This window comes from Melospiza melodia, chromosome 9, assembly GCF_035770615.1.
Source record: "Melospiza melodia melodia isolate bMelMel2 chromosome 9, bMelMel2.pri, whole genome shotgun sequence".
Lineage (NCBI taxonomy): Eukaryota > Metazoa > Chordata > Aves > Passeriformes > Passerellidae > Melospiza > Melospiza melodia.
In genome coordinates, this window is record NC_086202.1 from 4,648,909 (window position 1) to 4,665,711 (window position 16,803).

Here is a 16,803-nt window from a genome sequence, read left to right on the forward strand (position 1 = left end):
GCCACAAAAGCAGAGGCTTTAATAAGATTATTTTACTTATATCAGCAATAATCTGCTCCATGAAGGTGAATTGCTGATGACAGATAAGGCTTGGAAGAACAAACATCACTGAGGCTCCTCCCTTGGGTGAGAGAAGCCCAGTCCTGCTATGTGAGCATAATCCCAGTGTTCTGACACTTCCATTTGCTACCAACTTTATATTGTTGGCAGAGCCCAGGGAAGCCAGCAGAGCTGCTGCTGCAGGAGGAGCTGCACCAGGACTGAGCACACAGGAGTTCATTAAAGCAGGGCTGCAGCCGCACTGATTAACCCCTCCTCTGCCAGCCTGCTGCCACCTGGGGGTGGGCACAGTGGCAGCCTCTGGGTTTTCTACTGCTGGGACAGCAGAGAACCCCTCTGCAAGGCTCACACAGAAACTGGCAAGTGGCAACAGCCTGGACAGGAAAGGCAGGTGGAGGAGAATGGACAGGCTTTTATATCTAAAGCTGCACACGGATGCAAAATAAGGGAGTAAGGAAAACAAACGACACTGACAAGAGTTAACTTGTGCAGCACTTAGAAAACAAACAAAGAGTTAAAAGCAACAAACAGAAGAAGCACTCACAGCCAGCTTCACTCCAGTTGACCAAAGCGTATTTCTCTGTCAGTTTCCTCTGTTGCAGGAATTGGAAAACTACATCCTACATCCAACGTGAAATACCCCTGGTTTGCCCCTTTTTAGTGCTGAACCCTTGCAAAAACCCTTGCAGCTCCCTCAGGGCCAGGATTTGGAAACCAGCAGATGCTGTGGTTGCTGCACAGCCCCTGTGCCCTCACCCCTACTGGGCTCAGCCACCCTGGATGGGGCAAGCACAGCCCAGCACCAGCACGGAGCAAGGAGACACCCTCAGACACTGACAACAGCACATTCAAAGGCACAAGCTGTGGAGGAGATCAAAAGGAAAGGTATGATATGATTAATGCGAAATTCCAGATTGGTGTGAGAATGCAAAGAGAGGGAACTCATGAGATTTACAAGAAACAGTGAATTAAAGCACTCTGAGACTGCTCTCCCTAAATGTTTAATCACAGACAGCTTGTGTGCCTTTTTCCCTGCAAACAGCAAATTATCACCCCAAGAGCACACAATCTTCTGTTCCAGACTGTAGTCCAAAGACCATATACAAATCTTTCTGGCACTCTTGGTGCCTTTTTCATGCTTCCACATTCAGAAAGTAGTTCACAGCTCCACCTCAATTAATGCTCACTCTTTTCTAACTGCCTCACTACTACAGCCAACAACCCATTAGCAAGAAAAGCAGAATCCACAAAAAAAAACCACCAGTAACCCAATTACATTGGTTAAAAACAAAAGAAACACAACTTTTTTGAGTAAAAACTTACAAGAACTGAAAGAAATCCAGATCATTAGCTTCCCACTGAAAGCTTCTCTAGATCATCTTACTCTGACTGTAGGAAAAAGTTTGTTTCTCACAGTCTCTCCCAGCCAGCACTGGTGACTAACCAGCTTGGGGACTGGTGGCAGAGCAGGATGGGCTAAACAGCAAAGTCACCCAGCTTTTAAGGTGGATTGAGCAAACCACACAAGGTCCCTCCAGCCTCTGATGGTGTGTTATTGTGACTTCAACTAACAAATGTAATGCTAGCTTAAATATACTGTGTGTGTTTACACTCCACTGAGCTCCTGGTGATTGAAGGGCACACACACCCTACAAGGCTTCCTCTATTGTTCAGATAAATTTATATGCCCCAAGATCCTGACAACCCCACCACCAGCAGCACAAAGAAAGGAACAATTTCCCTTCTCAGGGCAAGCAAAGGCAGACCAAAAGGCCAGAGTCCAAGAGAGATATCTGAATGCTTTATAATCAATGTTGTGCTGTTTAAGAACTTCTCAAAGAAAATGCTCCAAGGATTATTTACCCTGTACTAATGATAATAATAAAAAGTATAAGCACCTAAAATAATATAGGAAATATATTGCACCTTCAGACACCATGTGCTGAAGTGACAGAATCTCAGGGAAGGGTAAACAGAATTTTCATTGGAAGGCTTAGACAAGAGGGGATTTAAACTCTGGTACAGATCTCTGCTGATGGATAGAGGCAGACCAAGCAAACCCATCAGCAATGGCTCCAGCAGACCTTTATCCATGCAAGGAGGGTGGCAGCAGCTCCTCAGCCAGTGCTGAGCTCCTGGTGCTCCAGTCCCCTGCAGCAGGGAGCTCCACACCATCACCAGGGCCCACGGGCAAAGGTGCATCCTCAGAAATGTGGTTATCACTGAGCAGCCCCTGCCTGGCCCAGGCCCAGCCCTGGCAGTACCTGGCTGCAGTCAGCTCAGCAGCTCCCACGGGGACAGCATTGCCAGAGGCTGCACACACAGCTGAGGGATGCTCACAGGGATCCAGGGGAGAAGCCAACTGATTATCATCACCTGGCCCAGCAGGGCTGTGGAGAGAAAAGACAGAGAGAAAGGCAGCCTTTAATGTCTGAGTTATTGCAGAATTACTCTGTTTATCCCTCTGAATCCCTGGACTTGAGCATGAATGAGCTAACTTGTGTGTTAGGGAACACAGAGGAAGTTGGCATTTTTAATCTGAGTTGCTTTTGTTCCCACAGGACTGAAGTTTCTGGGTTTTTGTCTGACTTACAACTGCAGAAGCAATGAGACAGTACAGCCCAACAGCAAATGAACCCCATTGTGCTCCTGATTATGAACAGCAAATGAGTGATGGAGCTGCAGCTTGAACAAGGGAAATGACAAGATTCCCTCTCTCAGAAACCACATAAAATACAAGGAGCTCAATGCTGGTTCCCACCTGAGCCAGGGGGGCTCATTGGTGGGGGCACAGAGTCAAAGGTGTCCAGGTGCTGTGGGGAACACCCACAGGGAGACATCCAGCCTTGTCCCACTCCTGGGAAAAGCAGAGTGCCACGGGGTACCAGCAGCTCAGGCCTGAACAAACCCATCTGGAAACACTGCTGAAGCAAGAGGAAAGGAGCTGTGCTGAAAAGAGACTTTATTTATTTTTACAAGACACCAAACCATGGGAACCCCCTGAAAACAATGTTTTTGTTGCTACTTCAACCTGACAGCCATGTGACCACCCAGAGACCAGAACCCTTGAAACATCAGTTTTCCCTGAAATTCACCAAAATTCTCAAGCTATTTGTAAACCATAAAGTGTGACCTTAAACTGCTGATGGAATTTCACACTGCCCTGGACCCCTTCTGCCCAGGCTGTTTCCTGTACTACCTAGTGAATACAGCACTGAACACACAGGGATGGCACCCCACACACAGATGGATTTGAGGGGCATAAACTCAAAACTGTCCCTCAGCATTTGCAATTCCAGCTCATAATAAAAAGCTCTAAATCAGAGAACTCAGCTTTGACTCTAAGTGATTACAACCTTACCTAACTTCAAATCCAGAGATCCTGGATGATTTCCTACTATAATTTAATTTTGAATAAAAAAAAACATAAACAGTTAATTTTACTGTAACAATGTCAGTGCTATTATGGTAATGACTGAAGGTACACCTGAATGTACTCACGCTTCCCATATTTTATCTAAAGGATTCTGTACCATGCTCATGTGGGAAAAACAATTGCAACTCTGAGCAATTGACTGCCCACAGGTTCTCTGAACCACACCTGAGGGCTCTGCCTGTTCTAGGGACCTTTGAGCCAAGGTGTTTCCAGGTTCTAAAGTCCTCTGGCTTATTATCATAAAGGGACAGGTTTCCATTCATTGCTGAGCTGCAGCTGGGGTGTTCCCTCTGTTTTGCCTTAAAATGAGTGTTCAAAAAGTCAATTTTGACAACAGCACCTCACAATTTATTCTTATGTACATAATGAGTGAAGTGAGGAGACGGGCAGGTTTTCTTCTTGCTGTCACAGAGCTCTAAGGCTGTTCCTGTAAACACCTAAAAAACACAGCACAACCCCAAACTGCAGCTGGAACTGCTGTGCCCCAGCCTGGTGGAGAGGTGTTTGCTCCTCACCACTCACGTTTCCTGCACAACCAACTCCTGGACAGGGATTTTCATAGTGCATGGACAAAGTAACCTGAAACTCAGGCCTGGGGAGGTGATGGAGAAGCTGCTCCTTGCCAAGCCACCCTGCTCTGTGCTGCACAAACAATGGAGCCATCCATGAGCTGCTCAGACGAGTTCCACAAGTGACATTCCCGGGAATCTCGACTGCCCTTGGCTCTCCAGGGGCTGCCACCAGCCCTCTGCAGCCACCAGCCTCTAAGGCCAGCTCGCTGCAAGAACTGAGCTCCATAAAAAGGCCACGAGCGTTTTGCATTCTGCTGCCTCCTGTTCTGGATCCAGCCTGGAAAAGGATCGACATAAAACTGCCTCCAAATTCTGCTTATGACAGGCATGACTGAAATAGTGTGCAGAGGAAAATACCTCAGAGTTTAACAAGCAGTTGCTCACCAACAGCTGCAGCAAGCACACTAAATTCAGCCCCAAGACCACGGGGCTCAGTCTGTTATTAGTGTGTCACAAGAGAAAGACACTGCCCATCAAGTGTCCTCAGGCTCTTGAGTTTCACAATTTCACTTTTAAGGCCTCTACTTAGCCTTGAAAAGAGATTTTCCAAGTCACTGTTAGAAGGCAGGTATGCAAATAACAAGTTTCAGGCAAAGCTGGACCCACAGTATTCATTACATATCAATGAATGAATGAGAAATAACTTCATAAACCTGTCTAATTTCTTCTTAAGCACAGCAGGTCTGACTCTGTGTGAGAAGGCTTCAGACCAAGGCAGAAATTTAAGATACCCACAGGGACACAACTTGGCCCATGTGGACACAGAGACAGTGAGTGCTGGGTGCTCTGCTGGGTCTGTTTGCTGCTCTCCTCCTGGCACCCCTGAGATGCAAGCCTCAAACCCCTAATTTCAGAGTTATAAAACACTCTGATACTGGTGCTGGAGACAGAAGGCAGCTCCAGGGCTTGGCATTTACTCCCAGTCCATGTTTTTCCAATCAGGAGAGCTGGATGAGGCTCCCTTTGAACACTCAACAATAGCTCCAAGTTTACTCCAAGGGAAGCCAATCAGCATTTCAAACTCTGCTATCTCCCAGCCCCAAACATTTGGCTGCTTTTAATGAGATAAGAGCAAGATTTGTGGATCCTGCTCTTACTCCAGACATCTCTGGAAAATGGCACCAACAACCACGAGGCAGGACTGAGCTCTCAGCGCTCTCATCACCCAATGTTTTGTTTTCTTCAGGACACAAGATGTTCTCACTGGGTACAGCAAGGCTGACAAACAAAATCCTTCATATTTCATACTTGGCTTTCTAATACTTTGGGCCAAAGAGTCAAATTTTTAAGCCTCAGTTTACCCATACATAGGAAAAAGTATTAATCAATCCCAGAAAAATACTGAGAGAATTTGCTATTTCTGTTAAGTTCTTATACTGCAATTCTTTGGAAAGGAAAAAGATCTAGCAGCACCTACATCAGTTTCAAATTAATTCATTAAAACACAAAACTTGATCCATTTAATTAACTCCTTCATAATATTAACCTTCTCACAGTTCAGTTTGCAGCTTATCTCTTACATTAACCATATTCACTGAAATTACCCTGGTGTCTAGAAAATCCAACAATAACCTGTTACAGTGACTCTGTCCTTTTGGTGTTTCTGTTGTTTAAAAGTATTTCCATGATTACTGGGACTCCTTTCAATGATTCAGCAGAGAAGGAGGTAAGAAGTTATTTCTCATGTAAGAAAACAACATTACAGATATCACTAAGTAAAACTAAACTTGTTTAGGAAACAGCTCAGACCTGCTGCATAAGATACAAACAAAGCATTAAAAACAAACAAACCCCTCTTTTTTCCCCTCGTCCACTACTACTTATGAACTTATTTAAAACCCATTTAAATATCAACAGCATTTCAGGGAAAATATGAGACTGTAAGATTAAAATGGAAAGTGTGGCTTTACTTCCCAAGGAACTAAGGGAACATCCATCCTCACAGAATGAGTCCATGCACCAGCAGCAGCTTAAAAGCTCAGACTGGGGGTCACTTTTGCTGGTCACTGTGTATAGGTTTAGCCAAGGTTTTACTTTTGCCAGCTAAAAACGCACTCACAGTCAAAAGTTCAAGTTTTGGGCAATACACTGCCTTTTGTAAACCCAACAAAAGACCTACTTATGCATTTAAGTATGAGATTTTGGAAAAATCTCTCAAATTCCATACTCTGAAGTAGAAACTATGCTTTAAGAGACTCACACCAGCACTTTGTATTTAGGCTCAGCCTGGGCCAGGCTGAGCTGGAGCTGTGCAAACACAGTAATGAAGGTATCCAAGAAATGAACTGGCATGTGTTAATTAAAAGCAAATAAAACCCCTGTCACATGGGGGGGAACACGAGTTTGATGCCCAGTGCATGGCAGCAGAACTACACTTGGGAAAAAAGACACTGTCACTGAGAGACCAGAGCTGGCTCCTGGGGGAACGATTCCACATTTCCACGGTGTCCCTCTGAGCAGGACTCGAGGAATCCACAGAACAGGTCTGGGTGCCGGTGCCTGGGGCTCGCAGGGAGGGTGGGGCAGCCCCCGAGTCACACCTGTCCCCAAGGGAGGGACGTGCCACCGCCCAGGCTGGGGACACAGGACACGCGGCTGCCCAGCTCCGCACACAGCGACGGGAGAGTCCCTTCCCTTCCAGCACAATCCCACCCCAACAGCACCAGAGAGGCAAACAGGAGCTGGTTCCGGAGAAATGATTTTCCCAAGGCTTGCTGAAGGCAATCCCCACCTGCGGAATGAAAGCAGCCCAGCTGTGCAGCAGCTGGCAGCGCCTGCAGGTAACTGCAGTGTTCTGCTGGAGCTGTCAGGGACCCTGCACAGGCACTGCCAAAAAGTGCATTCTTCTGGCACTCCTTGTGGAAACCCTGACAAGATAGAGGAGTTATCTTGGCAGGGGATGGGGTTTAGTCACACATTACCTGGGGGTCTGCACTTCCTCCCTCACCCAGCCCTCCTTGCTTAGAAACACCCTAATTTCTGTAACATGCGCACCCAGATTGATTACTGATTTGATTAGCTATAACCACAAAACAAATTTTTTTTTTAGTGTTCTACGCTACTATAGTCGCACTAAAACTCAGGGTGAGTTACTACATTAAACAAACACAACTACATTAGATCCAAATACTTAAAGGCACTGAAACATGTGTTACAGCACTACTTCCTTTGCAAAGTAAGAGAGGGACAGCAGAAAGCCACATAAAAGTGTCAGAAGTATAAATCACGCCTGCACAGGATGAATAAGCATATTTGCTGTAATAACTGTCAACCATTAAAAAAAGCCCATCACGTCACCACGAGCAGCTTTTAGAGCTCGGAAGGGCTCGGGAAGGGCTCTCGGTCACATCCTGATGTCAGTGGAGCAGAGTTCTCAAATCCCCAAAGTTCCCAGCCAGCAAACCTGAAGCAGAAGTTCCTCAGTTCAAACAACACGCACAGAGTCTCCTCCTCACTCCAGCAGAAAGCCCAAACCCGGCCATAAACCAGGGCAGGAGCCACAAAACCACTGAGGTTTGCTTTTTTTGGGGAGGGGGAAGGAGAGTTAATCCTGACCCAGAGCTGGAGGCAGCGCTGTGGGCGCGGGAGAAACAGCGTGCAAAAAAAAAAAAATCAAAAAAGCCCTCAAAAAAAAAAAAAAAAAAAAAAAAAAAAAAAAAAAAGAGGAGGGAAGAGTAACTTTCCCACTCACAAGTGTGTACTTACCAACGCCAGGAAACCAGCAGCAGCGCTCCTGCCCGCGGTCATCCTCGCCGTGAGCGCAGCCCCCCGGCGCAGCCCCTCACACGGCCACCGCCGCCCCGCGCTGCCCTCATCGCGGCCGGGCACCGCCGAGCCCCGCTGCCCGCGCTGCTCCCGGAGCCCACAAAGGCCGAGCACTGCGAGCCCGGAGCTGCCGCTGGAGCTGCTGGCAGGCTCCTCCCATGAGGCTCCCCGAGGAAAGGCCGGAGCGGCCGCGCTGCCGCGCCCGGGTCCCGGATCCTCCCCCGCTGCCGCGCAGCCCGCCCGGGCCGCGGAGCTCCGGGACAAAGCGGCCGCAAACACCGACTAGCCCGGCTAAACACCTCACACCTGCGCTGTCTTCTTTTTTATTGAGGGTTTTTTCCCCTCTCTCCTCGGTTTTACGGTGGAATTTCGGAGTTTCCATCCGCTGGAGAGGAGGGGATGTGGGGAGATTAAATTACGGTGTGGGTAACGCTTAAAGCGCACACACACAGCTCGCTTTAAGGCTTTAAAAGTCGCTTAAGAAGAGCCTGGTTTAATTCATGGTGTTTGGCAATTTTTTTTTTTTTTCAGTTTCAGTTTTGCCCAACTTTAGAACTTTCAAAAATGTTTTCAGGATGAAGATGTAAAGTTCTTAACAACTTTCACTGAAGCATTATGTGTTTATAGCTAAGCAAGTAACATTTTTAAAAATCCAAACCAAACCATTTTTAATCCTGGTTTAATTGTTGGGTTAGATTCTCTCCCAAGGCTTTAAAAGTCGCTTAAGGAGAGCCTGGTTTGATTGATGGTGTTCAGCATTTTTTTTTTTTTTAACTTTCAGTTGTTTTGCCCAACTTTAAGTATAACTTTTAAAAATGTTTTCAGGATGCAGACGTAGAACTTTTAACAACTTTCACTGAAGCATTATATGTTTATAGCTGAACAAGTAACATTTTTAAAAAATCTAAACCAAACAATTTTTAATCCTGACTTAATTGTTGGGTTATTTTAGGAGATTCCAGCTCCTAAAGTCACCCAGGTTTTCTCCTAGTTTTTTCTACCTGCCTTCTTTATAGGTTAATCTCCTTTTTCTGTATCTTCTTTCTCATGGATTTCTTTACCTGCCTTCTTATAACTTCCTTTACCTGCTTTCTTGTAAATTTCTCTTTCTTTCCATAGGTTTTTACCTATTTTCTTACAGCTTTCTTTACCCAGAAGAAAATTGAGCAGTTTTAATTATTTACCCGCCCTTATTAATTTCTTGGTTTTCCTATGGGTTTACTACAACACAAAAGAAGGACTTTACAGGTAATTAAGTCTACATAGGGATACACCAAATTGCATATACGAGCTGCCAGCACCCAAGGAATTAATTGTCTCTCCCCAGAGAGATTATTATCATGTTTATAACACATAAGCTTTATGCTATCTCTCCCACAGCAAGAGAGTTGGTATACTGGGTATTTGGCAAGCAATAGAGATATACTGGATAAAACCTGGGGTTACAGAGAGTCAGTTCAGCTGAGTTAGTTTCCTAGCTGGCTCCATGTCTCCAAACTCCTCAGCTGTGGTGCCAGCCACATCTTGGATGACAAAACTAAAACTTCCTTCTCAGAGCTCAGTCCAGCCTCTAGCAGGACTGTGCATCTCTTTTTAATGTTAAGGCACAGTAATGATAAGTCCTTGTGGAATTCTCAAAGCATCATTCAGAACTGGGCTGCTGGGGGGAAAATGTATTATTCCATTTTTAATTTTTAACTCTTTTGTTAAAGAGTTCAACTGTTTCTATTTCTAGCCCTTGTCTGATCTTTTATAAGCAAAAAGAGGCAGCAGATTTTTGTTCAGGTCAATTGTGTGTTAGAGGAGAACTTTCCATCTAGTAAGGAGAATACAGAGATTTCCCCTCCACATGCTCATTGCTGCTTTTAACAATTCAGATACCCGAACAGGAAATAGAAGACAATACCAGATGATCCCCAGACACCAAATCAGGGTTAAAATGCTGAAGGACACGTAGAGAGCCAGCACCATCTGGGCTGCAGGACATGGCTTTTCATGGGACAAACACCCACGAAAACTCCCCATGGTGTGGGGAGAGCTCACTTGGCTGCAGGAATTGGAGCCAGCATCACCCACTCTGACAGCAAGAATTAAGATGAGCCTCAGAGTTAAAACTTTCTGGGGAGAGCATCTCTATCATATCCTGCTTCCCAAGCAGAAGGAAACCAGCCATGGAAAAATTTACAGTGATTTTTGATACAGGTACAAGGATCCAGGCCCTCTCTCATTTTGGGGGAAATTAACCTTTTTTTTGCCATCTGGAAGCCATTTCACAAATAGCTGCTGCAGGTATAACTGCCTTTGGTGGGGGGAGGGAAAGCCTGGAAAGAGGACGATTCATTAAAATAAATTTTTATTTTCTCTGCAAGCAACAGTCTGGCACAAAGCCACGGCCACAGACAAGCCATGTTCCTGCTAACAGAACCAAACCCAGCCTTTTTGGAATAAATGCTCATTTTTCTCAAACAGCATGCCTCTACCTGTTTATTCCTTAGCCTTTTGCCATGCCAAAACCCTTTGACCTACAGTGATGCAATTTCAAGGCACCTTTGTCACAGAAACATTTGCAATTGTCTCCCAGTGCCCTCTGCTATTTAAAGGTGGGAGCCTGAAAGGCTGAAACTCCAGAACAGCATGCCCAGGTGTGCCTGGGCTACCTGAACCTGGGGAGTACAGAGGGAACCAGCTGAAAATCACAGGGAAATAAGAGACAAAAGCTCCCAGCAGACAAGGACAGAGCAAGGGTGGCTGGGGCAGACCAAAGAGCTGCCAAGGAAAGCCTTGCAAAGGTTTCTCTGGAGGCCAGAGCTACACCAGATGAGAGGGACTGGGAGCAGGAGACATCCCAGCTGTGCCAAAGTCTAAACCCTTCCCTGGCTCACAGGGAACCACAAGGAAAAGTCCAGAAAGCATCAGGATGGGTCACACCAGGGGGGACACTTACAAAATGTAAATTGTGGAATCGCAGAATGGGTTTGGCTGGAAGGGACATTTACAGGAGCCACCCCTGCCATGGCAGGGACACCTTCCACTGTCCCAGGTGCTCCCAGCCCTGTCCAGCCTGGCCTTGGGCACTGCCAGGGATCCAGGGGCAGCCACAGCTGCTCTGGAAAATCTGTTCCAGGGTCTCACCACCCTTTCAGGGAAGAATTTCTTCCCTATAGCCAATCTAGCCTTGCCCTCTTTGATTTTAAAGCCATTCTCCCTTGGCCTATCACTACATGGCCTTGCAAAAAAATGTAGGCGTGATTTTAAATTGCTCTTTGTGAAAACTTGGTGCCTGTTTTGAGACTCTTCTGCAACAAATCCATATAAATGTGCTTCAGTTTTAGAATAAAACTGAAGTTTTATTCTGAACTATTCTGGAGTTGCTTGTTTGCATTTCCTGACCAGAGGTTCACAGTCTGCAAAACCACAGACTCAATTAACTGAAAGACACCAAGCCAGGTCTGTAACAAACACCTGAACTTTATATTCCCACTCCTTTCCACACACAAATTGCCCACAACCATCATTTGTGGTGGCTGAAAATTAGGTTGTGCATTTCCCAGCAATTTGTACTAGAGAGGCTTTAGGATGGCTGTCTCTTTAAGTTCCCAGATTTTCACCTTAATCTAAAGGAAAGTTCAGTATTAACCCATTTCATCTTGGAGGATGAAAGTGATGGGAAACTGCCATTCTGCAAATTTCCAATTAAGTAAGGCTGGTTTTTAGAAAATCCTGGGCTAGACTCAAAACCTCACAAATTCCCATGATAATTTCTCTAGGAAATCAAGTTTTTTTTTTTGAGTTTCTACCAGAAGATTTGGAAAATGGTAGATGTAATATAAGTTTCATGTACCATCTCAACATTCAAAAAAAAACCAAACGGAAGATGTGGAAAATTGTGGAGACTTTTAAATATACAGCAAAACTATCTTTTGAGTGTTTAATGACATTGTTAGGAAGGGGAAATGGAATTTTTAAGTGTCTATTTATTTTTTTCCATAGTTGTTAGTAACTGAGCAATGTATTCATGCTTTTGCTTCCATTCCAGGAAACAAATCCAATCTTCTCTGTCTGCTGCAGAGTTATTCTTAGCTGGCTTTGATATTTCTATCAGCTAGGAGAGCATAACAATGTTATCATGGTTACAAATTCCAAAGATTTTACATAAGCTCTTGAGTGCCTTAAAAAAAGTAAAAAAGGCTTTATTGATTACACTGTTTGTGTTTCAATAGCCAAAGCAGCTAGGGAAAACAGTCTGGAGAAGAATTTTTAAAAGGCATTTTGATGAGTTTCATGGAGCACATGCTCTGTGTTTTTCAGAGCACCATGGACAAAGAGAAGCCAAGAGGGACAAGCTGGAGGCTGGGAAACACCAGGCCAATGAATCACTTAAATCTTACTTGCCTACACACAGCCTGTCTTCCTAATTGGATTTTTTTATCTGTTGGAAACAACTAGACACCCCTCTTGTTCAAGCAGAGCAGGACAACTGTGGTTGTATATTTATGTATATATTGATATATATTATATATTATATAATATATATTATATATTATATAATATATATTATATATTATATAATATATACTATATACTATACATTATACATTATACATTATACATTATATATTATATATTATATATTATATATTATATATTATATATTATATATTATATATTATATATTATATATTATATATTATATATTATATTATACATTGTATATTATATGTTATATATACTATATTGTATATAGTATATTATGTATATTGTATATTATATATTATGTATATTATATACAAGCACTATATACACACCCAACCACATATTTATATAAATATATGGCAGAATTTTATACATATATATATAAATATAAGGGCAGAATTGTCCCTGGTTGAGCTGCCAGAGGCTCAGGGCCAAGTCCTGTGCTGGGATCACTCCAGTGGAGCAGAGATTTTGGGCCAGCATTTACCCCCTTGAAGGGCAGGCTGCAGCCTCTCCCACAGCTGTCTGGAAAGGAATGTACCAGGAGGGAAAGCAAGTCAATTAGTGAAATTAAATTGGAAACAACCCTGTGCAGTCCTGGGGCACTTTTGGACAGCTGGTTATTTCACTGAGGATGGTGGATACCAAACAGGGGAAGGGAAGAGTTGAACAAAGAGGAGGTGCCAGCATATTTCAGCCAGGAGGACAAGGAGGTTGCCCTCACATTTTGGGGCTGGTCCTTCACCACAGCACAGGATGGTGGCAATCAGCATTTCACAGGGACCTTAGAATCCAGAGCAACCCCACTTTGAATGCAGCAGTTAACATTTCTGCAGTTATTTCTGAAATTTTTCCAAGTTACCCAGATGTTAAGGAATTGCAACAACTAAAAAATCCCCTCTTGTTTTTAGCAATGCATCTGTGGATTTCCACACACCTGGACCGGTATAAGATAGGCACCAAAGACTCAACATAAAAGACAGGAGGGGAAAAATAGAAAGAAAAGGCTAATGCAAAAACTATGGAGTTCTAGCTCTTCATCCCTGTGTCTATAATTCTGTTTTCAGAGATGTCCTCCACGGGGTTCAAAGCTCGGTCTAATCCTATTTTGCATATTCTATTAGACACAGGGACCATGGAAGAAGCCCCATGATATATCCAATTTCCCAAGAAGCCAGAAGATATTGTGTTGGAACAGAGAGAACAGGGGATCTGTAAGATGCAGAAATGATTTTGAGAAAATAGGCAGATTACTTGGAAGAAGCAAGGTTGAAAAATACATCTGGGGAAATCTAATTAGGAGGGAAAAAAGTAATCAAAGTAATTTTTCACTTCCTAGAAAGCAATGGGAGATGTCTGTTGGGTAGGAGCAAAGTTATCTTAATTTTTACTCTTCTGTGAATAGAAAAATACCAAACTTAAATGTCTCAAACTTCACACAGATGAAATTCCCACAGAACTGCCCATCCTGTTAATTCAGTTCAGGACTGCAGGCATCTCCAAAGGCACAACTGTACTGACAGCTGCACCTGCTAAGGATGACAATGACAGTAAGAAGGGAGGAAAATAAAAAGAAAGAATTTAGATACAAAGGAAGAAGGAGAGATAAATAACCTGGTTAATTTTGTGCATTTCATTTACACAATCCCCTCCAGCTACTTTTTCCTTTGTTTGTGAGCCTGAGATGCTACACACCTGAATCGATTTTGAAGTTAAAAAATAAGGAAATAAAGAGCTGCACAATCAGTGTTTTGACAAGATTCCTTTTAACTCCAAACTCTTGTTTTCAGAGGCTAACAAAGCAAAGCCTTAGTGCTCAAAACCCACTTGCCTGATCTGAAAAGCAGTTCTACATTCCCCACCTCATCCAGCACGACTGTTAAAATATTTAATACTGTATTTGTCATGCAGACAAAAAAAAGACCAAGTCATATTTACTAAGGAGCGAACATTCTTTTTGGAGTTACTGAACCTGCCAATTTTTGATGGCAAGAACAAAGAATGAAGCAAATCCAAAAGTATTTCTGGACCAAATTTAGAGATCCTGTCTGACCTATGCAGAGGACGTAAGGAATGTTTTTGCTGACTCCAACTGCCATGTCCTTCCCATACAAAAATATTGTTTTGATTGGTAATTGATGGGAGTCAGTGCAGCACAACTCTGCATTCTCTCAGAGCATGGGTGCCACTGCTTGCAGTGTGCTCACAGCTCCCTGTGCCCTTCCTGACTGCACTCCCAGCCCAGCTGAGCCCCTGAGCATCTCTGGAGCCTGGAGCACCCAGGGGCTTGTGAACAAACCCAGAGTTCTGCCAAACCAGCACATCAGCCCCCACATGCAATGTGCTCTCTGCACCTGCCCATCTGGGAATGGATGGATTCACAGCCTCCCCTCTAAAATCTCCCTCTGATTTTTCCAACAGACAGTGGCAGCCTGCCTGTGCCAGCCACTTCAATTACAACAGCTTATCAAAAATCCATCCCACCTCTAAACACCCCTGCAATTTTGCCATCATTTTCCATTTTATTCCGTGCTCTGCCCAACGTCTGTCACAGCCCATGGTGCAAACAGGAGCATTTCAGGGACTTAAGGACTCCCTCCATCCTCCCTCCATAAGAGAAAGATGTGTGGGTTACACTACACAAATGTAGGTTACATTACACATATGTAGTATCAATTGCAAAAGGAGAAAAAAACAACAACAAAAACCAACCAACCAACCAAACCAAACCAATCCAAAACAAAAAACAACCCAAATCTTGATCTTCTTTAACAAGTAAACCTCAGACAGAAAAGTGAAGCAAATGGATGCCCAATAAGTAGAAGTACTGGCATTTTGATGCCAAATTGTGGCCATTAGGAATACAGGTTTTCTGTTATTGACTTGGTAAAGAGAGTTAAAAACAACAAAACAAGTTAGGTTTGGGTGTTTTTAGTCTTTTTCTGTGCTGATAGACAGGTTTGCCAAAATCCAACTCTTCCCTGCTTCTGCTGCTGGCATAGCTGTACCTTCTCCTTCTCATTAAGAAGGTTCTAAATGGTTCTCAAAACCATTTCCTGCTCCTAAACATAATTTACTTCTTACTGATATTTATTTTGAGAGCTGGGGAGGAATCTTTCTCCCTGGAGTTCTTTATATCAGGTCCTTATCCTCACAGCCAGCTCTTAGAAAGGTGCACCTCATTTTGCATGGCTGTAGTAGTTTATCCTCTGTGAGGATGAACAGGGCAATAAACCACTGCAATAAATATCTTATTGGTATGTATTATTTGTTATTATATAAATAATATTATTATTTATTTGTAATTATAAATAATAATCTTATTATTTATTATATAGATATCTTATTTATGTTTATGTTGCAATAAATAATTTTGTAATTAATAATATTTATTTTGCAGTGGTTTATTAGGGCAATAAACCACTGCAATAAATATCTTATTTATATTTATTATTATTTATTATTATATAAATAATAATAAGTATTATATTTATTATAAATAATAATATTTATATATATATATTACTGATATTTATTTTGAGAGCTGGGGAGGAATCTTTCTCCCTGGAGTTCTTTACATCAGGTCCTTATCCTCACAGCCAGCTCTTAGGAAGGTGCACCTCATTTTGCATGGCTGTAGTAGTTTATCCTCTGTGAGGATGACAGGGCAATAAACCACTGCAAAGCACTCAAGGCTTTGTGGCTGACATACACAGCATATGGAATACACCTTGAAATTTCATGATACAAACAAACCCAGTTCTAATCTCAGAGGAAAACTGGATTGGTCAGTGTGTTGGACCTGGTGAAGACAGACCTGCCAGCTCAGCTAATGCTGTCTGCTTCTTTTTTCTTTTTTCTTTTTTTTTTTTTTTTGTGTTATAAATGCATATTGCTCTAAACAAGATCCTGAGCAGAGCAGAGGCTCCTCTGGCCCCCTGAGAGTCCCCAGTGTTTCAGCCTTTTGGACAGCCACAGGCCAGAACGAGCAGCTGCCTGTTGATGCAAACCCTCACGCTGGAAAAACAGGTGATAATGAATTCCTGAAGCATATGCAAGCATTAAGCAACTACTCCATGAACTGTCAGCAGCTGTTTCAAGAGCCCTGCCCTGCCTGCCACAGGTATTTATTTAAAGCATGGTACCCACCCTGATATGAAACACATGCACAGACTTATGCACTGCCCTGAGTCCCTTATGGCTCCTGAGCCAGCCCCTGCCTGCAATTTGTTTGGGAATTTCAAAGCTACCCACTGTGAAGGGAAGCAAACAGGAAAGGAAGGACCTCGGGAGAAAGAGCAGGGTCTAATTTCCTTGTCATTTTATAGACAGATCCTTCAAGAGAAAGTCATGTAGCTGTCCTGGTTTCCAACACTTGTAATATTTTTCTAATAGACATTCTGCTCACACAATTAGATAAATCCAGCCTCCATCCCAGTAGGCAGAACTCCCCCACATTCTCACCACAACTGAACCTCTTCAGGAATTTTCACTTAC

The 16,803-nt window shown here is 43.4% G+C and overlaps 1 protein-coding gene across 19 annotated transcripts in view; it reads right to left on the minus strand.

Moving 5' to 3' along the window:
• TACC2 (transforming acidic coiled-coil containing protein 2) overlaps nucleotides 1-16,803 on the minus strand; it is a 129,312-nt gene that overhangs the window by 71,864 nt on the left and 40,645 nt on the right. For 16 of the 19 annotated variants that reach the window (XM_063163072.1, XM_063163057.1, XM_063163054.1 and 13 more), the window contains one exon: nucleotides 2,325-2,450. The exons of 2 other annotated variants lie outside the window; for them this stretch is intronic. In XM_063163072.1, coding sequence (XP_063019142.1) covers nucleotides 2,325-2,450 — 126 coding nt within the window. Of the gene's footprint in view, nucleotides 1-2,324; nucleotides 2,451-7,471; nucleotides 7,599-16,803 lie in introns of those variants that run through there. One more of the 19 variants, XM_063163075.1, reaches the window with a different exon arrangement.